Genomic DNA, 27,289 nt, shown 5'->3' on the forward strand with positions numbered 1-27,289 from the left:
GCTGTGAATGCAGAATGTTCTTCCGAAATGGGCACGAATGCAAGAGCAGCTAGCATTCAAACGGAGACTGCAAATTCATCATCGTCTCTATTCATTTCAGTGGCTGGAAAGCTTTTCCTGAAGGAATTCTGCACGCCCAACTCGAAATCAGACAATACAGATATTGGACTTTCATTCGTCAAATCTCCTGCGTAAAATCCCGTAGGAATCTCCTACGAGGGAAAATGTCCAGGGGGGAAATTTCCTACGGGGGGAAATGTCCAGGGGGAATTTTCTCGGGGGGAAATCTCCTAGACCCCTCAGCAATATCCCAAGAACGACTAAAGATATTAAGTTGAAACATTCAGGACTACTACTATTACTACTTCTGCTCTTACAATTTAGCTAAATCAAAAGAGTGTAAGTGTATCCAGTTTGTGAAAGAGCATAGATACAGTTTTTTAGGAATGACATTAAGTTTTATTTTTCAGATCACCTTTGGAGGTATAAAACTAAATTAAACAATACTATTTATGGCCATATTTTCAAGAAGATGTATGTCATTAAAAATTGTTGAAATATTTTCTTCAACATACAAATAGCAAGCCAAACTATGGGTTCTAATAGAAAAAAAGAAAAGATTTAGAATTTTATTTTCTTTTTCCATGAAAAAGACTATGTCAATAAAAAAAAGAGTAGAAATTGATGTAAAATTTTTCCATAAAATAAGGTTTTCAAAGAAAAGTAAAGAGCTTCATTTAACCAAAAATTAGCAGAAAACTACTACAAATCAACCATCAATAAATAACTGAAATCCAAAACGAACAGAAATTACAATGAGTTACAGTGACACTCAAAACAAGCAGATCTGACACCCCCCCCTGCCTTCTGAACCCCAGAACAGATTTTGAACTTTACTGAAAAAAACAAACAAAAAAACTAAAGAATGTGGATTGACAGGTCAGTATACATACACAGATATTTATTCCTTAAAGTCTTGATGATTTCTTTTATTTATTTTAAAGTTGATTTTTATTTTATTTAAAGTGAATAAAGTGAAAATATTTATAATGTATTTTGTTTTCTTATATAGTACACAATATTTTGTAATCTTATACCATTTCAGGGACCCTAATTAGCAATATGTTAACATTTTCTTTTACATATTAATCGCACTCGAGCCCTGGAAAATTCTTAACAGCACAAGTAGATTATCTTTTCAGTGCCTTTTCAGATCTTGATATTCGAGATCTATTATATTCCTAGAAATTCTTAAATCATGATCAAAGAATATCATTAAAGTAGACTTATTTTGGCTACAATAATAATCAATAAGGAAACTATAGTATTCTCTCTCTAAAAACTTTATTTCTTTGCTGCTTGAGACTTAATAATGAAAATATTTATCATGTTTAAACGTCTCAATGTTTAAAACATCGTTTAATGTTAGCAAATTTAACCTTTTGGTATGGTAAGATTCATTATCAGTGGCTTCAATACACAAAAATTTATGGGTACAAAACTGGGGGGTTAAAAAATTTTTTTCACTATCTCGGGGGGGGGGGACAAACATGTAGTGCTCCTTCAATGAAAGAACCAAAAAAGGCACCTTTCAATGAAAGCATCTTCCAATTTTTTTTAGAATCTAAAGGGAATTGATTTTTTCTGTCATAATCTTTTTAAAAAATCAGTTGATTGATCATATTAGCGTGTCTTATTTTTAAATGCGGAACAATAAAATATGATTGGTCGTTTCTCACCCATAAGATATACTTGTATATTTTCTCTGACCATACTCACTTTCAATTAAGACAGTGGGTCACTTCGAAAAATGTTTCATATTAGCCCACAAAAAATTAACTACTTATAGTATCTTTAGACAAAATATATTTAATCAATTGATACGAGCCAAATGTCCGATCTGCACCTCCTCTTCCTGTTTTGAATCTTCTGTTTCCGATGTTTCAGAGCCTTATGTGCAGCATGATGAATTCTGACCGTGTATCAAACAACAAGCTGTACGACAAATGAGCTTCTATCCCATGCTTTAGAGCCTAGGGCCAGCATGAGAAAAAGCTTAAAATGGCTTGGACAAGTTTTGCGAATGAAGGATGACAGATTGCTATAGACTGTCTTTTTCACCCATCCATCTAGGGTCAAACGAAAAACAGTATGTCCCCATGTGGGGTATGGAGAGGTTGTCAGAAAGGAGTTAAAGGGAATTGGAACTTCTTGGGATGGGGTGAAGCGAGAATCTTTGAATAGATTAGGATCAAGGGGGAGCGTGCGCGGCAGTGTTGGTCTCAAGCGGCCTGGTACTGCAGTAAGTTGTTACTAGTAGTAGTAGTTAAAAGGTACCAGCAAAGACAGATGGAAAACTGACCAAGAAACATCCCGCGAAAGAACAAGAACTAGCCCAAACTTTGAGCACGAACCTTGCTTAAGCCAAACACTAGTTTTTATGCTATCTTTCACTGATCGAGTCACTGTTCCTAAACTTTTTTCTCTACAATTTGGCAAAAGCCTGCAACAGACAGGAAAGAAGACAAACCAAGACATAACCCTCCTGTCCCTCCAGATGCACCCAAGGCATCAGTGAAGAACCTCCAATCATTTCTTAAGGGTGCAACAGAGCAAATATGTTTCCATTCTGAGTTTACACTTGTGTGGGGCAGCCCCTCTGTTTCGCTCCTTCGAAGCGTATTTCTCCGCCTTCCCCGTCGTAGTAAATAGAGAAGTATGTTGGGTAGTCTCAATGTTGGCATGCATTCAAGCTGTAAACTTTCCAGAAGGACACTTTTCGGGCCTGGTACCCCTAAATGATGATGCAGAAACAAATGAATGATATGTTACGACTAAGTAGTCCAACCATTTAAGACTATTTATAAAAATGTTACTTTATACATGTGGTTTGTCTGTTATAAGAGTATGTAACCTACAGTCTTTTTCTTTTACACATACAAGCTTACTGAAAAACTTAATATTCATAGCATTAGATAAATACAAAATTTTTATTTACTTTGCCGACAAAAGAGTAAAAAAAAATTAGTTATTTTGGATTCGCTATGTTTCGCTTTATATAATAGTCTCTGTTTCGCTTCGAAGGGACGGAACAGAGGGGTCACCCATACAAATGTAATCTCAGAGTAGAAACGTACAAGCCTATATTCATTTTGGCTACAAAAGACTAAAGAAAAAATAGTTTAATCCCTTAATGACTAGCAACTTACTTGTCATCATGCTGTACGCTTATTTCATCTTGGTTTGAAAGGCTTTTGATAAACAAGGGCAATGAAATATTTTAAAATAGGTAATTTTTAGTAATTGTCTTGGATATAAAGGCTTTTTGTTCCTATTTTGCGTCTTTATATGTGAGAGTGGCAGACCGTGCTATTTTATTTCGTAAAAAAAGTGGAAAACATTTATCTAGTACAAACTAAATTCTCACTAGTGCCACTAAAAAAATAACCTCAAGCGTAAAACTGTTCCAAGAACAAAAACCAAGAACAAAATTTACCATAATAGGCTATGAACTGGTGTGTTGACGCGATATTAAGTAAATTTATTTTACATTACTAGAATTTTATAGAACTTACATTACTAGCTACGTTTATTATATAAAACGTGCTTGGTTCCTTATGAATTCCTTCCTCCAGTGGTTGAATCTATCATTTTATTACGAATTTTTTTCGCAATTATAAAAAAGACATGAGATTATTTTTAAACAATTATCTTGATTGATTGCTCTTAGTTCCCTCTACATTATCATCTACATTCACTTCTAACTGAGCAACGAAGGGTAACGTCCATCAACGTTTCAGGAGCTCCGACACAGCCAACGTCACGTGGTTTCGGATCGAAGCAAGATGATCATTTTAATACGAACGGTCAAAAGGACCAACATGTCTATGGGGACGAAAAGACGAGTGTAGCCCCGGAGGTATGGCACGAATTCGTGTGAAGAATAACACAAAAAATATGTTTCTTCCATATATTTTAATGGAAAACGGTGGAAATAATGCAAATGGTTGAAATCAGAGTCAAAGCCATTCCTGGGATCCCTTGACCATCCCTGTTCAATTGGTTTCAAAGTATTCAATCTGTATGATTACGGGCCTAAAGTAAAGCCCTTGTTTCAAAGCACCTCCTTCCTCTTTATACAAGAAGGTGAACATGTCACCCCTTATTCAAAACACTGCCATACATCGATTCTCAGTCTTTATTATAAGTGTGACTCTAATACCCTCCTGCAACCAAAAATAGTAGCATTATTCAGCCCTTTGTTCACTAGCTAAAATTCGTTCTTTTATTACTAATTGTTTTACGGCCACGAAACAGACGACTAAGATTATTTTTACTTGCACTTTCATCTCAACTATCCACATGATAATCATGGGCTTCGAAGTGTCGAGTGCAGTTTAACGCTTGACTTTTTAGTATCAAAAACAGTCCGATTTACAAATCTCTGAGTTCATTAGAAAAAAGATATTCATACAATATCATTTTTTTTTACAAAGAGATAGTAGCACAAGATAATTTTTAAATGTATAGTCATCTTTTTATGTCCTTACAATATGAGTGTTAACATGGCAAGCATGGAGATATGTACAACTCCTGAAGCGCAAATTTTTGTATACCGTTTGATGAGTTACACGCTTCCTTCTAAGAAAGTTTATATTTGTGGTAGTATTTCATATGACGAGACACATTCTTCCGTCGACCGAAGCTCTTCTGACATAACTCACATTCAAAAGTTATTTTTTTTGCATGTTTTCTGATGTGACGAGTAAATTCCTTCCTACAGAGAAAAGTTTCTTGGCAAGTTTGACACTTTTGTGTCCGTTCCCTAGTATGAATCTTCATGTGTTTATCTAAATTCGGCCTACAACCGAAGCTTTTCTTACACACTTCACAGCCATATGGCGTTTCACCAGTATGTCTTCCCATATGAAAAGTTAAATATGAATTCTGAGAGAAACTTTTCTGACATATGTCACACTTGTATGGTTTATAGCCTGTGTGAATTCTCATGTGTCTAGTCAAACTTGAACTTTTAGTAAAATTCTTATTGCAGAGATTACACTTGATTGATCGTTCTCCACTGTGGGTTCGAATGTGTTCAGTTAACACGGAAATGTTAGAATAACTCTTCCAGCAAACTCCGCAAAAAAACCATGTCTCATTACACTCTTGTATTTTTTCTTCTTTGGCAGAGGCTATCTGAGGAGCTTTCTCTGAGTTACTTGGCTTTTCCTCCGTAAATTCAAGAATTGAATTTGTTTCTTCTTTGTGAATTATTTTCACAGAGTTTGCGGTACAGGTTAGATCAGATTTCGGTATATAGCCATTGTGAGTTCTCATGTGTTTGGTCCAATTTCGTCTATAAGTAAAGTTCTTCTTGCAGAAATCACACTTGTGAGGTTTTTCTCTAGTGTGGGTTCTAATATGTTCAGTAAGTACGAAGTTATTGGAAAAACTTTTCCAGCACACTCCACAAAACAACCATGTATTAGTGAACTCGTGACTTATTTCTTCTTTGCCTGAGGCCAATTGAGGAACCTTCTCTGAGTTAGTTGGCTTTTCCTCCGCAAAATCAAAAACCGTATCTATTTCTTCTTTTGGAATTATATTCACAAAGTTAGCTGTACAGGCCAAACCATATTCTTTAACGAACACAGTTTTGCTAAACAGTGCACCAGTTGTTATACCTAGAATAAGAGTAAACAACTTAAATATTACGAGTTCACATGAAAATTCTATAACAGTTAAGGATAAGGGCTTCTTCAGAAGTCACACCTTGTCCTATGTCAAGGAAGGTTTCATGAATGAATCTACGACTAAGATTAAGCCATGAGAAGGTGCTACGTATGCCCCAACACTATTCTCAATTAAAACGCTTCTACGGTTCTGTGAATATAGGGTTGTGCACCTATCTTAATGTTGAACAGCAGTGATAAATTCTACTTTTTCTGATACAAAGGACTTAGTAAAGCACTTTCAAAAACTTGAATCAGATTCTAAGCTATGCTTGTTTTTTTTTTTCAGCCGTAAAACGTCAGTAGCATATTTTGAAAAGTGTCTGTTTATATGCCGAACTGAAAACTGCAAATTTTTAAGAGATACCGATTTAAAAAAAAAATATTTAAATTTATTTAAAGGAAAAGAAAATGGTGGTCTATTCTAATCGCCTTACATGTGAATTCTCTTCTAAAAACAAATAAGCATAAACTCACTCCCAAAATCAATTTCTGAATCATGCACTCGAATATTGGTCAAAACAAATAAATCGCAAAGAAGCATGGAATTCCTCAAGGGTTTTCTTCCTGTTTACTTTTACCAGAAGCCTTTTATTTCTGGTTACTACGGACAATGGGTCGTCCTCTACTAGGTTGCAGCTGTGGCTGCAACTATTAGAATAATAGCTATGATAATTCTGACAGGAATTGGTTTAAAAGGACGAAGATGCTGATGAAAATTAGTGCCGTAACTAAATATTAAACGTTAGCTTTGGACTTCCAATTTGTAACAATAGTCTTGTATTGACAATCAACAACCACAACAATCCTAAAAACAAACTTTGATAGAAATGCAATATCATTTGCGAAAAACAAAGGCCCAGACACCCTTCAAGACCATTTTTAGTGAAAATATAGCTGGAGGGCTCTGATATATGTAGTTAATGCGCTATGCTTTAGAAGAGTAATAAATTAATCATAATACTCTCAAGTTTCTGTTCGTTCTAATTAATCATTTAGGATAAGTCCAGAGCTAATCCCTGAATAACTATGATTCAAATATGGTACAACGTGTCTATATGTGCAAAGTTAGGCGTTACAAGCCTGTTGGTGCCACTATTGACACTCCAATACACATATTAAAGACAAATAGTCAATTCTGATTTAAATATTCGGCAAAAAAACTTTCAAAAATTTATCATTCCTATTATAACCCTTATTTAGTTTCAAACCTAATCCGATCTATATTGTAATGGGCTGATGAAGAAAAAGGAAAGAAAGAGATTGTCTTGTCAAACGTCAATCATACATTATATCAAGGATGTCTATCAAGCGTCAAGCACAGCCAGTGTGGTATTAAAACGTAAATCATTTACTAAAACGTAAATCATGCAGCTACTGCTGCAACCATGATAATTGAAAGTATTTTTTTTTAATTATACATCACACACACGAAAAGGCCTTTAGCTGTTGGCTGCTTGGAAAAGGGTTGCAGCGGTAGCGACAGCCTAGTAAGACATGTAGTAAAGTTCAATCAAAAGGAAATCAGGCAACGGAATTATTCAAATATGACATCATAACCCAAAATAGCAATTTTCAAAAGGTGTCAAAAGATACGTGTGTTATATCATCTCCTATATAAAGATATATTTTTTTGTTAAAAAGTGCATTATATTTTTACTCTATGTTGTTTATTTTCCCGCTAGCGGTAAAGAAAAAAAACAAGAAAAAAACTATAGAGGACACATCAGCGCTACTAATTCAAAAAGTTACTTCCTTAGTTGTTTAATGTGGGAAGCTGTAAGTTTTCTGCGTTGTGTTTTCGACATTGGCCATTCCGACGGTATTGTTTTTCATCTCGAATAAACGCTATTTTTGAGGGGTTTTAGGCTGTGTGTTTTTTTTTAGATTCCCGTAAATTTGTTTTCGCACTAAACTTTTATAATTGAGAATAATAAATATTTTAGCTACCATTCTTCTAATAGTATCATCTAATTCTAATGGTAACAAGCTTCTAATGACAGCCTTTTATCACTTGAAAACTTCCCCTTAAAAGTTTTTTTTAGTCTTTGGTTACAATAGACCGTGGTTAGTCCATTACCAGGTTGCAGATGTGGCTACAATAAGCACGTTTTAAATTTTTCACCGCCAGTGGTCAAATTGGAACATCATAGAGTTAGAGCCCTGTTTAAGGGCTCCTTTTAAAGGAAATTAAAAATCAGCTACAATATCCACGTACTTTTTAAGCAACTAAACATAAGGTCTAGAAGGAAACGCAATTTCTAAAAAAAATTGCATCTTCATTTACAAATCGAAGTTTATTTCATCCAAGCTTGGTTAGCTGATACACCTCACTCAGTGTTTATGGAAACGTCTGACTAGAGCTCTTAGCTACTGGCCTTCTCAGGTTTATGTAAGGTATTAATCTCTGATGATGGCCCTTTTTTCTTTATTCCCATTGGTTATTCGATACAGTCTCATGATTTAAGATTTAGTATTACGCCATTTTATATATGACATCACTATATATGAAATACAGTACCGGGAGACCGGCGGTGAAGCCTCCGGGCCCGGCTACGCGGCAGGCTTTTATATATAGATTCTCGTTGTCTCTTCTAACCGCAGACAACACGAGCCTCTTATTGATGCGATGGCGTCACCATAAGTTCGATACAAAAACCCTGGGAAAAAAAGGCGTTAGTCCTTAAAGTTGCGACCTATTCAGATGGTTTTTGTCGCTAGAAATGTCGATATGTCAGTTTTAAGAAAGATTGTATGGGACCGGTTTCAAGGCCGGGCCCGGCCACTCGGCAGACTTCTATGTATTAGATCTCTCTGTCATTTGTCTTCTAAGTACAGATAATGTGAATTTTTTCTTATTGTCATGGCTTCACGTTATGTCTGATTCAACCACTCTGGGACAAAAAAAATACAGACAAGGAATATAATTCTAACAAACAGATGTTTTAATTAAATACACGATTGTTCGTTTAAAGGGAGAATACATATTCGTTTGTTTTAAGTCATGAGTGTCAAACAAGCAATGACAATTGAGTTAAGAAAGTCAAGCGTAAATTCAATTCCCCCTTCCTGTAAATGCATGAAAGACTCATCCATTTTATAGGATTTATTTTCTCCTGGATCCCATCATCGCTGTAACTTGTCTTCCAACCGTAGACTCTATTACTCAGTTTCATTCATCAGTGCTTCAGATATTTTTTCCATGCCTTTTACTTTGGCCGTTTAGATTCATGTATCATCTTATATTGTTTCTAAACACGTCATGGATACCAAAAATTGTCTTATCCAGTTTCTGACTACAGATCGCAGTTCAAAATTTTCGTGTTCACTGTGATTCTCACCGTCGTTTGTTCCATACCTTTTTCTTTAGCTTTAGGATTCACACTTTCGCTCGTTTTCTAATCACATTTATTTGTGCTTTATTTTCATTTGGTAGCCCCTTGAATATTTTTGAAAATGCCTTTACTTTAGCTTTTTGGATACGCCTTGTTACATTTTATGGTCTGGGCTGTTGGACACAAATTTCTTCTTGTTGTTCAAATGACGTATCTTTTTTAACCGTTGAAAGTTAAATCACGTCTTGTTGTTTGTACTCGTTTTAAACAAATGGACCTTAAATTAGAAATAGCACCTTTGTAAAGGTACAACATTGTAATTCGGTTACTTAGTGTTTCGGTTACTGTTGGGCCGATTTCTACGTCTTTTGGTGCTGGATGTGGTTTTACCACCTTATGCTTCAGACTTCTTCTAACCGCAGCACCACTGGGCCCCGACACGGCTACGCGGCAAGCTTGTATATATTGATTGTCATTGTCTCTTAGCTTATAAACGCAGCCTCTTCTTGATGTCATGACGTTGCCATTGGCTCAATAAAACCACACAGAGAAAAAACGTGAGTTCTCCAAATTTGTGACTTATTTGGTACGTTTTTGTGGCCAGAAATGTCAATTTGCCACAAAAAAAAAAAAAAAAAAAAAAAAAAAAAAAAAAACTAGTCGATTTCAAAGCCTAGCCCCGGCACGGCTACACGGAAGACTTGTATGTATTGATGCTCGTTATCGCTTGTCTTCTGACCGCAGACAATGTGAGTCTCTTCTTGATGTCATGGCGCCACCATAGGTTGGACACAACCACCCAGGAAAAAAAAAAAATACAGATTCTTCCCTAAGCTGTAACCTTTTTAGATCGTCTTTGTGGCCAGAAACTTCAAAATGCCAGTTTTAAGAAAAAAACAATGTAGCCGACTTTGCCGGGCCCCGACACTCGGCATGCTTGTATATATTGATTTTCGTTCTAAGCAGCAACCTCCAAATGTTTGTTTGCTACTCTTTCCTTGTGATGGCGTTGTTCATCTAACGTAATATTTCTTTGTTCTTCACTTATTTTTGACTTGTTCTGAATTCCGCTGCCGCTTGTCTTCTAACAGCACAATTCTTTGTTCTTCAAGGAGTATAGTGGATTATTTGGATAGTTTTTTTCTTTATTTAAATTAGGGTTTATTCATCAACCAAAAATAACAAAATCCAGAAAATCCAGAAGCGGTGACTCCAGTAGTAACTCAGCAAGGAATTATGTATTTTCATTTATGCACATATACATATATTTTTTTTATATTATCAGTATTTCTGGTATACTTAATTTGTGCTATAAACTAGTACTAAAATTTTCTCTTTTTTTCTATTAATTAAACTAACTTTTCCCACAAAGTAAGTTTTTCAAAGGAAAGTAAAGAACTCCATTAAACAAAAATGAGCAAAAATAAAATCAAATAATCTACCAAGCGTGAAACTACCACAAATCAGCATCGATAAATAAATGAAACCCAAAACGAACAGAAACTTCAATAAACAACCGAGTCAAACTGAAAACGAGCAGATATTAACATAAGTTAGGCTCAAAACCCCCATGCCTTCCCAAGGCCAGAACATAATTTGCACTTTACTGAAAAAATATAAATGTTTTTACTTTTATAACTTTAATGAATCAAATAACATTAACATTTTGATTACTAAATATCAGTATATGTATGTTAAACTGACAATGCACATCCATTTGTATTTGTATTGCCTATGATTCCGGGCACGCCCCTAGGACAACTTGCCTTTGCAAGTTCATGGGCAGGCTAGAAGATTTAGTTGAAAGACTTTGTTTTTTTCATATATTATATATATATATATGCATTTTGTCAAGTACTATTTTTTATTAATAAACTTAACTAAACTTCACTTCATTTTTGACTTGTTTTAATTCTAACTGCCGCTTACCTCCGAAACATACATTTTTTTTGTTCTTCACTTTTGTTTTGACTCGTTGTAACTATCGCTAACGCAAGTGTTCTAACTATATCTCGCTGCCGCTCATCATCTAACCACATATTTCGTCTAACCGGATATTTATTTGTTCTTCCCTTTCAATTTTGACTCGTTATAATTGTCGTTGTCGCAAGGTTCAAGGTTTTATTATTAATACCATATTTTCACAACATATTCAATTCCCGACAGAGAAAAAACTCGACAGAGTCGCAACTATACTAACCTATATTAAACCTAACTAAACTATACTAACCTAACGTATATTCTTTTATTTTTCATGGTCTAGGTTATTCATTTGTCTAATATTTATAATGATACGGATGAAACTGCAAACAAAATCGTTACACCTGGTATTTTATACTTAGCTATGTTTCTTGTGTAATTTTCCTGCATCATAAACACGCAAAACAATACAACAACTACTGAACAAATATGACGTACGCATGCTCTGTAAGTGTATTCATAAATATGACGTCACTCAGGGGATTTTTTTCTGTTCAAAATTAAGCCTCTTGAATGAATTTTCTCAACCTCGTGACCTGTGTAGATTGTTTTTTTTTTAGGCCAGAAAATCCCAGGATGCAATTTCTACCAAAAAATATGAAGCCATTTTCGAGACAAAATGCATATATATAAATACTTGCTGGGCTGGGAGATCTGCTTCTAGCAACAGCTTAATATTTTCCTGCAATCCCAACTTCTTGGTAGTTCTTTTCAGCTCAGAGGAGATTGTTGCTGACTTTGGGCATTTAAATAGGAGATGCTGCATAGTCTCTATTGTTGATGCGCATTGGCGACAGAAAAAGCTTGGGTTTTTTCTCCCTACTGATAATCATTGCTTGGCTTTTAATCCTCATAAACACCAAGTTATCCCTCCGGTCTTTAAATATGAGCTTCAATGGGCTATAGTGAAACAATTTACAATTTCTATGTCTCAGTGCATCCCTAAGGGTGATAGATACCGATTTTTGGCCAATTCCAGAAGACCTATGGATTGCTTGGTTTGCCAGTTTGCCAAGTTCCTCGTTAAAACGTATTCCCTGGTGGCTGGGGATCGGTTGGGAAGCTAGTTCTACCCCCTCCTTGGCAGTAGCTATTATCAGTTGTCGCAACCGATGGACATCTCTTTCAGTACCTTCAAAATGGATTTTCTTGATAATTTGTAGAGATGATTGGGAGTCTGAGAATACAACTGCCTTTTTCCTTTGAGAATGATTTGCGTAGACCACCTTCAGAGCCTCGTGTATTGCAGCTATTTCAGCCGTGAGGATACAGGAGCCGTTTCGAAATGTAGAGGTTTAGCTGGGGGATGACAGCCGCAGCAGCTGCTTTACCTGCTTGCACGGAGCCATCTGTATAAATTTCCAGGAACTCATGGAACTTTGTCACTATAGTTTTTTAGAATTCCGCTTCAGTTATTACTGGAGGAATATTTTGCTTCTTTTCCGCAATTAGCCGGAGGCATACATTAACAGGAGTTACCCTCCATGCTAGAGGAAAAGGCAGATAAGGGAAAGATAAATGGTCATTTTGCCGGGTAGTGCATTTGGAAACAAAAGTATCCAATGCCCCAATTCTCCCTGAAGATTGAGCACTCATTTTCCCAAATTTTAACGGGTACAGTGGGTGGTCTAAGCCATATGCCTGAATCCTTGTAAACTACCTTACTGATCGCATTTGGCTCTGTTAAACTATCGAAGGAAATTCAGCTAGTTGGCAAAATTTTGCTCCCTCTGTGTGGTGGTGAAGCCCTAAAGCAGTCCTAAGAGATTTATTTTGAAGGGTCTCTAGCTTTGCTATGGTGGTTTTTCTACAATTGATGTATACTATCAGTCTATTATCAATTTTTGATCTGATGAACCTCTTGTAAAAATCCAACAGAACTTTGGGAGAATTTGCCCAGGAGAAGGAAGTAAGTCGTCTAAGGATTGATATTCTTTTTACGCGAGATCGCTTTACAGCTTCGACTCGAGCATTCCATGCGAGCCGTTAATCCAAAGTTAATCCTAAGATCACAGGGTTAGCTTCAAGCTGAATTAATGAGCCTTTCATGTAAAGCTGTGGTGCTCGGACATTTCGTTTATTATGGAAAATTACTGCTTTCGTTTTAATGGCTGATACTCAAAGGGACATCATTTCTGAGAAAGCTTCTAGTTCAAGTACGGCTTTTTATAGATTAGTCTACAATTCTTCAATTGAGCGTCCGCATTCCCAAATAGTGACATCATCCACATACTCCCTTTTGGATACTGTTGAACTTGAAAGTTCAAATTCAGATATTATCAGTAGAAAAATCAGAGGGCAGAAAGGAGATCCCTGGAGCAGTCCTGCCTCAAGCGTTTCGATTGATGAGAGAGACTGATTTACCCCAGCCCTAAGAAATCGGTCGGCTAGGTAATTCCAAACAAAATGGGTAAATGGTTCAGGGAAGTCCATTGAAAGAAGGATTGCTCATAGCTTCTCTTTAGTTAGATTTCCGTGAGCATCTTCAAAGTCTACCGATAAGACTAGTGTAATTTTGCCTTGTTCCAAGGCTGCTCGGATGACTTCTTCAAGACACATGATTCCATCAAGTGTTGACATTCTCTTTCTAAAGCCCAGCTGTGATTGCGGGAAGAGGTTATTTTTCTCTGCAAACCATTCCAGTCTCTTTTGGATCATCTTTCCCATTATTTTCCCAAGAACTGGAAGCAGAGATATAGGTCTGTAAGAAGAGGGTTTTTCTTGAGGTTTACCTTTTTCCCTAATTGGCTTAATGGTAGCTTGTTTCCAAAACCTTGGGAAATCCCCTTCCTGCCATAGTTCATTATACAGCAAAAGCAAATTTTGGTAGAACTTTTCCCCTGCTTTTTTAACCCAAGTATATCCTATTTCATCTTCTCCCGGTACTGATTTTGTATTTACTATATTAAGGGTAATCTTTAATACATTCATTGAGAAAGGGCTAATCAGTGTCTCTTTGTGCTGTGTTTTGCCATATAGTTTGCAGACTAGTGGATGGCAAATTGGTGTCTGGACTTTGTGTTTTTGGTACAAGTCAGCAAGGACTTCTGCCTTTTTCTCATCATCTTGAATTGAGGAGCCATCTATTTCAAATATTTGGATTTTTTCCAGCTGATCCTATTTGCCAATCATTCTATTATTAAAATTATGCACTTGGGCAATCCCGATAGATTAAATAATTCTAAAGTATCTATGCTAATGGTTATGTTGTCAGCATCAGATATAACCTTGTAGAAAGCGAACTCTGCCCCATAGTAGCAGATAATTCTAAAACGCATGGCGAAGAAAATTTTCAAATGAGAAAATCTGAAGCCGTATCTGAAGCTGATACGGTAACGCTGACTGTTATTTTCGTTAGTTTTGATGGTACAAGTTAATTGCAAAAACAAATCCATAGGAATTACAGAAAATGGCCAGAAAACCCCTCAAAAATGGTATCGGATCGGAAGAAAAACTACACCATTGACATCAAAATATCCGGGAATTCCATATAGTAGTGTTGCAATGTCAAATCCTGACGAACAATCTAGGATAAATCTCAGAACCTTTGCTTTTAGGTTCTGAGCAGAAGAGAAAACCCAATACAAGTTTCTGACTCCTTAATTCAGTTCTTAAAAGCCACTACACTTCTTTTAAAGATACAGTGGCTTTTAAAGAAGTAATCCAAAGCCACTTTGTCACTATGATTATTCAAACGTGTACGAAATAGTTAAATGAAATTAAAAAAAAACAAAACAAAAAAATAAGGGTTTTAATCAACTCAAAATTATACCTTCTTGCTTAACATTGGTCAAATTCACATCAAAGGAGTCAGGGTCAGGCTTGAATTGAATAAAAGTTGTAGGGGACATAGCTGTACCAGTATCTTCAGACTTAGGAGCTGAATTAAATTTGCTACTTTGAACAAGATCATCATGATCACTCAGAAAAGTATCTTCAAATTCTGAAATCAAAATTAAGAAACGTCAGAGAGTACAGCTCAAGCGGAAACATCAATTTTGTTTCTGTCTTCAGATGAAGAGCAGAAGTCCCAATTAATTATTTAATTCCCAAATAAATTAATTTTTTATAGGAGAAGGTATAATCCAGATGAGGTTTGCAGTACATATTTCAATTCGTTCGAATATAGGATATAGGAATATAGGATCTTTTTTTCCAGCTAAACAATCCCCATTTTTTCCCTTTCTATTGTAGCAAGATTAACAGCATATTTAGTAACAATAAACCGTGATTTATCTTGATAATCATGGAATTACCCGAAAATTTAATTCATGTGCTTTTGTTTATTCTCATGTAGTCCCCAATTTTTTTATAAAATATACATTTAGCAAATACTTTCTAAGACCATACTGGCTATACATGACGTATGAAGCTAAGAGAAGAAAGGAAATCATAAATGATAAATAAAACCAAAAAAGGGTGAGAAAATGAGGATTTTGTCAGCCAGTGGTAAAATATAAAGACGAAAAACCAGTAAATATTTCGACAAGGACCTCCGTCAAGTCGTCCTCAGTGCAAAAAAAAAAAAAAAAAAAAAAAACAAGAATCTAACCTTTTAGAGTTCACTACACAAGATCCGAATAAACACTGAATGAAAGACCAATGCCGGAACCAATGAAAAAAGAAAAACCTTTACCGGAAAAGATTGTGCAAGAATCTTTTGCCTAGCAATGCTTTTTGCTCTTCTGTCATTTTGGTTTTTATTAGATATGTTAATAGGTTCTCTTAAATTTGATTGGGTGCAAATATCAAAAGAGTCTTTTAGTATTAAATTGTTATAAATTGGGTTTAATGAAATGTCTCCGGTGTCCCTATTTATAGCCAAATTCCTGTTTATATAAATTTTTTGATCTCAATTACCTCTTTGAAAGATTGGGTAGGCCATTTACAGTAGATATCAAAGTTACCTCCTCAAAAAGAACAAGACGTGTATGATTTTCGAAAATATGCTGGGTCAATTCGGAATCAAAGTTGTCATTTATATTTTTCAATCTCAGGGACTTATCTATTGAAGTTTTGTTCATACAAACGTTCACCAAGTTGTTGATGGGTCCTACCAATGCAAAATTTCTCACATGAACAGGGACTCTGTAGACACCACTACCCAGTACATGGTCAGTTTTATCTTTTCCTGAGTTGAAAAAAATGTTCAAACTTTTGTTCACTTTTGAAAGAAACAGAAAGATTGTGTTCCTATTTTCGTTGTTTTATCTTTTTTAATCATCTATTTATGATATTTTCAATAAGGTTTATTGGTTAGCCATTGCAGAATAAAATATCTTTGATATAATTTAATTCAGAATTTAAATGATTAAGTGAAAAGATTTTTAAAACTCTGTCGACTAAAGAATTCCCCTATTTTAAGCCCCTATTTTAACAGAAGGAGGGTGATATGACAAGAAGTGTAGATACCGATCATTATGGGTCGGCTTTCTGTATATAAAAAATTCAAGGCAAGGAGTATTTTTTATTATCAAAACATCCATGAAAGGCAGCTTTCCTTAATCTTCTAGTTCAATTGTGAACTGGAGGTTTGAATCAAAAGAATTTAAATGTACCAAAAGATCTCCAAGAGAGTCCTGTCCATGTTCCCAGACAGAAAGAATATCATCAACAAAACGAAACCAGAGGGAGTGTTTTAAGTGGAAACTATTCAAAGCGGATTGTTCTATGAAATCCATGTAAAATTAACCAAATAAGGAGATAATACAGTGCCCATGGATAGGCCCATAATCTGAAGGAAAAATTTGATCTCGGAACTTAAAATACGAAGAAAACTTGTTGCAAAGACAAACAAGCGTCATTATTGTGTCAATTTCCAAAGTTTTGTAATCTGACCAAGCAGAATTTTCCTCTAATTTTCTTTGTAAGGCCTGCTCACATTTATGGACATCGCATAAATTGTGCATAGAAACCGCATTAAAACTAGATAAAATGGTTTTTTCTGTTGTACTTTCAAATTTTAGCTTCTCAACAAGATATGTAGAATTTCTTTTGTAAGATTTCTGTTTGCTTATGAGAGGCTTAATTATGGTGGCCAAGAACTTTCCTACACCTGTAGCTGGAGAACTATAACATGCTACAATATGACGTAACGGAATATATTTCTTATGGATTTTAGGCAGACCATAAAACTTTGGGGCTGAACATTCTTTAGTTTAGGGTAGAATTTTTTGTACATTTGAGGGGTAATTAGTCTAGTGTCTTTTAAAATTCCCAAATCTTTTCTCAACTGCTGTGTGTATTTGTCTGTGGGGTCACTTTTTATTTCTTTGTAAACATTTTTATCCATTAAAAGGGTATTTCTTTTCATTTCATAATCTGCAGAATTCATAACTACTACTGTGTTTCCTTTGTCTGCTCTTGTAATTTACTGTATTTTTTTCTCTTTTAAATTCTGGAGGATTTTAATTTCTTCTTTTGACTGAGTTGAAATCAACAATTACATATTGATTCTCATTGTTGCTTGTCTTCTAACTGAGGCTGTTGTGCATCTAATACAGTATGTTTCCAGAGCATAAAATATGGCCTCTAATGTTACTTCTTTTATTCAACATACTTCCTTTAGAAACTGTCTACCATTACAACAGTGCCACATTGTCCCCACCCCCACTTGATTTTTGAAAAATAAATTTTGCTCAACTTCAATATTTTAGTGAGCTGATGCCAATAAATCTAGAGCCTAAATTATGTTTTGGAAAGGTGTTTTGAAGCAACTGCCTCCTCTCCCTCCCCTCCAAAAGGCACTCACCATTAATGAACTTTGACGAAGTCTTTCTTAGTCTATAAAAGTCAAATTTAGGATCCACTGCACAATGGAGGCACAAGGAACATGTTTGAGCATTGCAACTTTTCTAAATCCTGATTTAAAAGATTCTGAAAAAATAGGAAAATGTGTCCCAGATCTAAAGAAAAAAATCCCAATAGAATATGGCTTATATCCTACTCATTCATCTAACTCAACTGCTTTCCAGATAGTAAAAGCGAAATAATCTAGAATTTTACCAATACTATTCCTATCACTACTGCAAACAATTTACTGAAGCACCAAGCCGTCAGAGCTGCACAAGCTCGTCCTCCACCCTAATTTATTTAAGGATTTACTTTTTGTACACTTTGCATGAAGTTCCTATTTTCTTAGATGAATGGCCATAAGAAACTAATTAAGCACCTCTTAGCAGGGTCAAAAATAGTTTCATACCAGATCTATATAGAGCAGAAATCAGATAGGAGAAAAAGAATATACCAATGAACAGAAATTATTCCGTATATGAGGGGGGTTGTCCCTTCATCAATGCCTCTCTCTTCAGGCCAAAGTTTTTCAGCATTTTAAAAAAGTTTCTGATCCTAATTAAACAAGCCTTGTATTTCAGGAGCCATTCTTAAAGAGTTGGGACAAAATGTTGAACTTAATATTAAGAGCTGGATATTGACAAAAAGGGCAACCCCTTCATATACTGAATAATTTATTTTCTTTTCAAGTCTTAATGTTGCTTTTTACTTTCAGTAGAAACTTACTTTTTACTACCAATTTATTTTTTAAAACTTTTTCAAAGTAGCCAAAAAAATTCTAAAAATAGAACAAAATAGAAAAAGTAGACCAAACTAGTGACAGCACACTGGCGCCAAGCATAATTGTGTCTGCTGCCACCAAATTTTATTTTGGCGCGGCTTTGGGGTTTACTCTGAACAACATCAAACGCTAAAATCTCCCGTCTAGGCCATAAGCTGAGGTGATCTCCACTAGCCCATCATCATTTTCTTGGCAAAGCTTTGAACTGGCTGATGTGCCAGTCCGACTTTCAATTCATTAAACTGTGTAGTCCAAACGTTGGCAACCCACAGCCTGCACAAACCCTTGATGAAGTTGGATACAGCTTGCCTGCAGTGATACTACCTCTATCACATTGCATTGGGCCCCCTGTCACATGTGAAATAATAATATTATTTATGAAAAAGTAAAAATATTTTGAATAAGATAAAATTGAAAAAACAAGACTTTCTGTTTCCAACACATCATGTATGGAAAAATGCATCCTACTATTCTTCTTACATTTTACAACTCTGTCTATTTAACATAACATCTATTTTAAGAAACACCCAACCAAGATTTTGGTGCAAAGACAATTTTGTTTTGCATAGACAGTTACTTTCTAGTAGCAGCGTAGCTCCAGTATTTTTACTGGGGGGGGGGGGGGGTGCTCAGTCAAGGGGCATGGGCTAAATAATAATTTTTTCTCCAAATCATTGAGGGCGGGGGGGGGGATGCAACTACCCCCTTACCCCGCCACCGAAACAACATCCAGCTTTCTAGAAAAAATGCCAAGCAATAAGTGATATATTTAGTAAACAGAAGCATAAAACTTACCTGTCTTTATCATAGGATTTGTAATCTGGTTTTTTGGTTCCATGATGTTTTATTATTAAGAGTAATCTATTAAGTGATTACCCTGGAATTTATAATAGCTAGGTAGTTAATATCTTCAACAGGTACACCAGGACAAACTCCAGTACTTTGCTTTCTAAAACGAATTGGAACCAAAAACTTACTGAAAAAGAAAATAAATTATTATCATCATTAAAATATTTCATTTTGCATTATAAATCTATTATTTTATCTTGTTTGCACATACATGCTCATACCACTATTTCAGATGAACATATTGTGGAAGCCACTTGAATAGCAGTTCTTTTAATTCTCTTAGGCATAATTCATCTTAGCCCTACTCAAACATACGAAAAAGGCAAAATAATGTATTATCTTAGGCATAGCATGAAAATCTAACTAGGTAGATAATAATTTATCTTAGCCCTTCTAATATACATCTGGGAGCCAGCATCCCCCCCTTCCATGGAAAATTTCACCTGGAAAATCCCCCACATGCAAAATTGTGTAGCATCAGAGAAATAATAACTTAGACCAGGAGTACTCCTGGAAAAAGAGCAATTATACATCAATTTCTTTTATATACATTCTTCAATTGTTGTATTGTATTTAGTATCTGTGATGTAGGTGAAATTAAGACATAGAAGAAGAAACAGCAAAAACCACATTGAATTGTAAACAAAATATTGCACAACATAATCTGCAATTAGAAGAGAAAGTAAAATTCTAATGGAATGAAGGAAGGTGTTAGTTTAGCATTTGTGATTCTGTGAAGGATAAACAGGAAGGAGGAATTGTTTTTGATATATGACATGTGCAAAATTGCATGCCAAATGACTTAAAGAGCTAAAAAAATGACATGGAGCAAGAAACAGGAAAAATTACATTGAGTTACAAACAAAATGCAACTTAAAACTAAAACATAACATAACAATTATGCTATTATGTTATTTATATATTTTAGAACTTACAACAGAATAAGGAATGTGTTATTTTAGCATCTGTAAAGATAAACAGGAAGAGATTATTGAATTCATGCCAGAATTTCTTCATTCAAATGAAATTGCTGATTTGCCACCCAATGAATATCTAAATATCTCTGCTGAGAAGTGAAACTATTTTATTTGCTTATCTTCAAAACTACCACTTTGGGCCAAATCTAAAATTTCATAGTAACCAAAGAAAGATCAAAGGACCTTAATGGTGGTGTATGCACCATGCCACTTAAAAGAAAAAAAAACCTTCTTGGGGAATGTTTTATGAATGTATCTATGAAGTCCCATGTCTTGTGGCTATATCAGTATTTGGTACTTCTCCTGAAATTGTGCATCACAACACAACTAGACAACTTCTAGGAGAAGGCCAATCAATACCAATGCTATGTAGACAAAGGCAGGGGCTGATTTAGAGCAAAATCATGGGTGCCCAATGTGACAAGGGGCACCAATAAGCAAAATCTTTGGGGAGAGGCAGGGTCCACACAGCCCCTTGGATCTGCCAGTGGATGCAGGGAGCTTTAGCTCATAAAATGGTAAATTGCAGTTTACAACATAATTTAGATAGGGTTTAAAGTTAATATATCACTTGATGCCTTTTTTTATGCTCTTTCATGATTCAAGAACTGCTTCAGGGGCAAATTCCATTTTTACCTCTTATAGGGGTCAAAACAGTGTAAATATTTTGTTGTTCATATTATTGACTTATGAATAAAGCAAATGTTTGTGGAGGTGTGTGTGCACATTTGGAACAACGAATCCAGGGCACCCTAGCATTAAGGTTTGCTATTTTTGAGCCGATTTAGAACTGTAATGTCTATTGAATTGATATATAGCCAGCAGTGTGAATTTGTGAGAATACAGCAGCCAATGATCCTCATTTAACTCTTTCTCTTTGCCAATCAATTTTGGCAAACAAACTCGATGCCTTTTTTATGCTCTCTACAAAATATAATAATTGTTTCTCTTGCAAATTCAGACTTAGGCTCTTTTTGAACCCTGGAAAATGACAAAAAAAAAATAGTTTTTGGGTATAAAAGCTTAAACTATGGATTTCAAACTTACTATTTGATTATAAATCCATTTTTAAAAGTTATATAATTTATAAGCATTGATTTGTCACAATTAAGTTGAATAAAATATTCAAAACAATTTCTCCATTTTTCCATCCACCACGTTCTTTCTGTCAGCTTTGACATTTTCCATCAAATCAGTGAAACAACAGTTTTTAAGCAGCCTAACACAACAAGAAGAAAACAGCAGTTTTGTTTGAATTTTTTTTTTATCAACTTAATCTTGACAAATCAATGCTTATGAATTATACAACTTTTACAAAATGGATTTATAATGAAATAGTAAATTTTAAACAAATGAAATAACCCATTTTTATATCCAAAAAATATAGAACAAAATTATCATTTTCAAGGATCCTGTAAGGCCTTAAAATTGAATTTGCAAAAAAAGGAATTACTATATTCAGAAAGAGCAAAAAAAAATGGAATCTAGTGGTATGTTCAATTTATTTTTAGGTCAATAATATGAACAATGAAATATTTACCTCTAACAGCCCTTAGTCACCAATAGTTTTTAAGCAAATTTCTAAGAAAAAAAAATGCTAGAGATAAAATGGCTACTTGTAGCTGCTACAAAAATTATAATTATTATTATTACCCTTAATAGTAAAATGTTACTTAGAAAACAAATTTTTAAAGAGTTAGAAACCCCTCATAATGATGGCAGTTTTGTTGGGATATCATTTATGAGGGGTTTCATTGTCTTTTTCAAAAAATATGTAAACTTATTTTCTTAATAACAATTTACTATTAGGACTAAGAAAAATAATATTTATCATACATGAATTAACTGCAAATGGCAAGTTTTTCTCAACACAGTTTTTTAAGCATGTTTTTGTACTTTTGGCAACTATGGACTGTTTTATTGGTACTTGTCTATTATATAAAACACACTCAAGAAGTGAAGTTTAGTGACAATAAAATATGATGAAAATAGAATACTTTATTAGCAAAATTGTGAGGGTCACTTTTGATTTATTAAATTGGGAGCTAAGGCATTAGCTGACCATCTGAAAGACCATCTAGTTCATTTTAGTTCATTTTTTCACACAATTCTTGAGAACACCATTTAGTTACTCTGACTAGTGATAGAATATAGTGTCTCACCATGGATGTTCAAAAATCACTTCAGATTGATGGAAGGGTTACAACTCAACTGAGTTGGAACAAGCAGGTTTAACTCATTTGAAAGTGTACCACAAAAATAGTTCTGTCAACCCAGAAAACTGCACCTCTACCCAAAAAGTAGAGAGAATGTGGGGTTCTGCAAAGTGGAAGAGTAAACAGCACCAAGGTACATCTGCCATCATTTACATTCATACTTAGTAGAGTACATGTGGCAGGCAGCAGTAAAAGCAGAAGGCTGAGTTCATTTTAATGCAATTCTTGAGGACATTTCTGTGTTCTGGGAGCATATATCCAAGTTGTAGTTTTGACAATTTTGCTAATAAAGTATTATATTTTCATTATATATATTTTTTTCATTGGGTTCAATAGGTTTGTTCAGGTTATGTGTTTAACATATGCTATGCTTTACCCCCACCCCCTAATGGGCAAATATATAGCCCAAATTTATTTCTAAACTATTATTTTTCATCATGATTTTGTTCTATTTCATTAGCATTCACCAAACTTCACTTCTCAAGTGTTTTATATAATAGACAAGGAAGTTTTTTACCCTATTAAGGGATTGGTATAATTCTAGACAAGCTACTTTTTGCTATCTTGGAAAGTGGGTAGGTTAGGAAAACAGAACTTTCAGTAATGAATCCAGGATCAAAAACATATTCTGGGAAGGTATTGCCAAGCTACAATGTTAACCCTCTTCTGATTTCTATTTCCTAGAAAATTGCTTACTTGACAGAAAATTTTGACAAAACAACATTTTACCTTAATTTTCAGTTTTCAGTTTCTTTTTGTCTGTTTTTATTCCTGTTAATTGAGTTGAGTAAAATTTTAAGCCACACCAATGGTTGTTTTTTATTTAAAAAAGTAGGCTATTTGCACATTTTTGAAACTTTATAAATTGGGATTGAGCAAAGTTTTGAAGCTGAAAATAAATTTCTTGTACTTCATTTAGGTTAATCAGAAAGTTTATCTTGCAAAGTTTACTCTTATAAAACAAAGATTTTAAAGGTCATCAAAGATTGGTGCCCTCTAGAGAAAGAGGTAGCCTAGGGACTTCAAAATACCTTCACAGGACATACTTTAGTCTGTAGATCCATTCCTGAAAGTATTATTTTCCAGTACTGTTGTACTAAACAGACTCTTTTATATAGTGCTAGTTTGGTTAATGCTAATGAATTAAAATAAAATAGGATAAATATATAATAGTTTAGAAACGAATTTGGGCTACATATTTGCACATTTGGGGGGGAGGGCAAATCATAGCATATATTAAATATGTAACCTAACCTAGGTACCCCCCCCCCCCAAAAAAAAACACACTTTTAATATCTTATATGCAATTAAAACCATGCTTTTAATTAAAATCATGCAATTAAAACCATGCTATACATTGTATTTCTCTACAATGGTGTCTTAAATCATCCCATAAAATGGGTTTTTCATCACATCTCTAGTTTGACATTCCATATAAACTAGATAAAGAGTCCATTTAGAAGAACAGTACCTATTTTCCTAACCTAACTACTTTCAAAAACAGCAAAAATTAGCTGGGTAAAATTCTACTTTAGCTACTTTTGGCTACCTTGGAAAGGGTTAGGTTAGGAAAATGAAACTTTGGTAAAATTCTACTCTAGCTACTTTTGGCTATCTTGGAAAGGGGTTGGACTAGGAAAATGAAACTTTCAGGGATGGGTCTACAGGATAAAGTATGTCCTGGGAAGGTGTTTTGAAGTACTTACTTCCACTCCTTCTCTCTCTAGAGGGTCCTGAAATTTGCCTACATGACATGTCTATACCTATTGAAAATTTGATAACACAACATTTTACCTTAATTTTCAGTTATCAGTTTCTTTTTCTCTGGCTTTAGTTCTGGAAATGCAATTTCCGTTATTTGAGTAGAATTTTAAGCTATATCAATGTTTTTTTTTCAAAATTTAGAGTGTATTTGCATATTGTTAAAACCTTATAAATTGGGATTGAGCAAAGTTGTGGATCTGAAAACAATTTTGTTGTACTTCATTCAAGCAGAAGACAAATTTTGCAAGGTTTCACTTTTATAACACACAGATTTTTAAAGGTCCTTCACCCTCTAGAAGGAGGAGTGGAGGTAGGTACTTCAAAACACCATACAAGGACATACTTTAGCCTGTAGACCCATCCCTGAAAGTTTCATTTTTCTAATTTAACCCCTTTCCATGATAGTCAAAAGTAGCTAAAGTAGAATTTTACTGAAACTTAGGCTATAGGGATGGATCTACAGGCTAAAGTATATCCCAGGAAGGTATTTTAAAGTACCTACCTCCACTTGTTCTCCCTTTAGAGGGTCCTGAAATTTGCCTACATGACAGGTATATAGGCTACCTATTGAAAATTTGACGAAACAACATTTTACCTTAATTTTAAGTTACCAGTTTCTTTTTCTCTGGCCTTAGGCTAGTTCTGAAAATGTAAGGTCAATATCTATAAAATCATATTGAGTTAGGAATAAAGTGAATACACCATTTGCTGCCTATTTTTATGCTGATTATGAATATAATGAGCATTTCTAACAGAAATTAATTTCACCCCCCCCCCCGTTATAGGCGACACCTAACCTAACCCAACCCTGAATTGGCAGATATAGGGGGGGGGGGGCTGAAACTCATTTCCGGTATAAATGCTTATTATATTCGTAATCAGCATAAAAAAAGGCATTGAATGGTGTATTCACTTTTGTCCCAACTCAATAATATGATTTTGTAGAAATTGACCAAATGTAATTCCTGTTATTTTAGTAGACTTTTAAGCCATATCAATATCAATGTTTTTTCAAAACTTAGTAAATGTATTTGTATAGGCCTAGGTTATCTTTAAAATCTTACAGCCTAACTTGGGATTAAGCAAAGTGGTGAAGCCAAAAACAATTTCATTTAAGAAGAAGATCTATTTTGCAAGCTTTTACTTTTATAACACACAGATTTTTGAAGGTCAGGATCCTCTAGAAGGAGTCTGAAGTAACTACTTCAAAATACCTTCCTGGGACATACTTTAGCCTATACACCCATCCTTGAGTATCATTTTCCTAGCCTAACCCCTTTCCAAGAGTAGCTGAAGTAGAGTTTTACCAGTAATTTGTCTAGAATTTTACCCAATAAATTGAATAGGCTGACTTGCTTTTTAGTTAAACACTCTTTTTAGTTTTTTTGTTTATAAGCATGACGTCCAGAGTTGCAGACTATTCCTTTAAAGGTTCAATCAGACGCGTAGGATTTTATCAAAATCCTTTGAGGGTGATAGCCTGATAGGATTCCTATGAGGTTTTCCTCATAGGGCGATAGGATTTTTGAGTTGAAATTTTTTCAACTCGACCCTATGAGGGTGATAGGATTTCTGATTTTACGAAGGGAAGAACCTATTTTACCTTCAAGAGGAATGAGAAGATTATAAAAATGACTGATCAAAATTGGACAGCCAGGTAGCCTACTGTCTTATATACTCCCTTTTCCACATAGATAGGATTTATGGGCTTGCCTTTGCTTTTTTTTTTGTTTTTCTTTATGAACAGTTGGCTCATTATACAAATTAAACCTTTAGGAAGGGTTTTAATGCAATTACAACTGCAGCATTTGTTGTAGACTACTGATGTGATTGCCCAAATTTGCAGTTTTTAACATATATTGGGAAATATGGAACAATCTACATAGCCTATCTGACCAATGAACATACAACTTAATGCCTATTTGTGCTTTTTTCCAAATATAATAGGGCCTAGCTTAATTCCTATTGTTGTTAATTAAATTCAGTATGGGCTGGTCCTCCACATAAGGAAACTTGTTAAGGAAACAATTCTTACTTCAGAATATGCAGAATAATCCCAGTTAACATATATTGCAAGGGGAGAATCTTTATCTTCACTTCTTTTTCTTTCCTTGTTTTTCCAGTTTTTCTAATAAATTCATGAATTTCTTAGAACCTATATATTAACAAAGTGTATACCCCAACCCCTGTAATATGCAAATGTATTCCCAGAATTGCATCCTGAATTTAAATAGCCTATATTCTTCATTTGCATCACAGATCAACTTTACCCCCACCAATATGACCTGCAAATATATAATCGGATTTTGATCCATTTAGGCATTGGCATAAAGTTTATCTGTGATGCAAATGAAGGTTGTATTTAGATCCAGAGTGCAATTCTGGGTATATGTTTGTACATTAAGGGGGTGGGGTATGTACTTTGTGAATATATATTCAAGGTCATACCAAGGAGGAGGGTGGAACCCCCCCCCCCAAAAAAAAAAAAATCCGGGGTACAGCCTTATACATCTGTTCTAAGAAATTCATGAATGTCTTAGAAAAACAAGGAAAGAATTGAAGATAAAGGTTCTTCCCCTTCAGAATATGTTAACTAGGATTATTCTGCATATTATGAAGTATTATGTTCTTAACATGTTTCCTTATGTAGAGGATCAACCATGCATCTATACCTTCAATTCGAACCCAACCTTTCCCAAATGTATAGTCCATATTATATATTTACCATGTGTTTATTGGATAGTATAGAGCTGCATGATTTCCCACTATGTATGTAGACTAAGAGGAAGGTCACTTGTACCTGATGCTGCCCCTACTGCTTTTAGACCAGGATGAAGTTATCTCCTGGCTCCCATCTCCG

General features: G+C 34.7%; 2 protein-coding genes across 4 annotated transcripts in view; one reads left to right on the plus strand and one right to left on the minus strand.

Annotated features, from left to right (window-relative positions):
* Nucleotides 1-984: 984 nt before the first annotated feature.
* On the minus strand, nt 985-26,567 carry LOC148947895 (uncharacterized). 3 transcript variants are annotated; one of them, XM_089095527.1, is made up of 4 exons: nt 26,465-26,567; nt 19,419-19,599; nt 14,823-14,993; nt 985-5,687 (listed from the first exon to the last, which is right to left on the minus strand). In XM_089095527.1, the coding sequence occupies exons 2-4, from the start codon at nt 19,459-19,461 to the stop codon at nt 4,642-4,644; spliced, it is 1,260 nt and encodes a 419-aa protein (XP_088951653.1). In that variant the 5' UTR covers nt 19,462-19,599; nt 26,465-26,567; the 3' UTR covers nt 985-4,641. The 3 variants fall into 3 exon arrangements, with proteins under 3 accessions (XP_088951653.1, XP_088951652.1, XP_088951651.1); XM_089095526.1 differs by lacking the exon at nt 26,465-26,567 and adding an exon at nt 25,786-25,815; XM_089095525.1 differs by lacking the exon at nt 26,465-26,567 and adding an exon at nt 25,760-25,815.
* Nucleotides 24,974-27,289, plus strand: part of LOC148947896 (uncharacterized) — a 13,062-nt gene continuing 10,746 nt past the window's right edge. Inside the window, exon 1 of the mRNA XM_089096038.1 lies at nt 24,974-24,980. Within this exon, the coding sequence (XP_088952164.1) occupies nt 24,974-24,980 (7 nt within the window). The remainder of the gene's footprint in view (nt 24,981-27,289) is intronic.

Source organism: Artemia sp. Qi Xiang Cuo, chromosome 10, assembly GCF_049724085.1.
Source record: "Artemia sp. Qi Xiang Cuo chromosome 10, ASM4972408v1, whole genome shotgun sequence".
Lineage (NCBI taxonomy): Eukaryota > Metazoa > Arthropoda > Branchiopoda > Anostraca > Artemiidae > Artemia > Artemia sp. Qi Xiang Cuo.

Excerpts from the sequence above, each read along its gene's own strand:
- LOC148947895 (XM_089095527.1), bottom strand. The coding sequence starts at position 19,461 with ATGGAACCAAAAAACCAGATTACAAATCCTATGATAAAGACAG. Across the intron at positions 14,994-19,418 it reads AAATCCTATGATAAAGACAG|AATTTGAAGATACTTTTCTG; the intron begins GTAAGTTTTATG and ends TTTTGATTTCAG. Across the intron at positions 5,688-14,822 it reads GACCAATGTTAAGCAAGAAG|GTATAACAACTGGTGCACTG; the intron begins GTATAATTTTGA and ends CTCTTATTCTAG.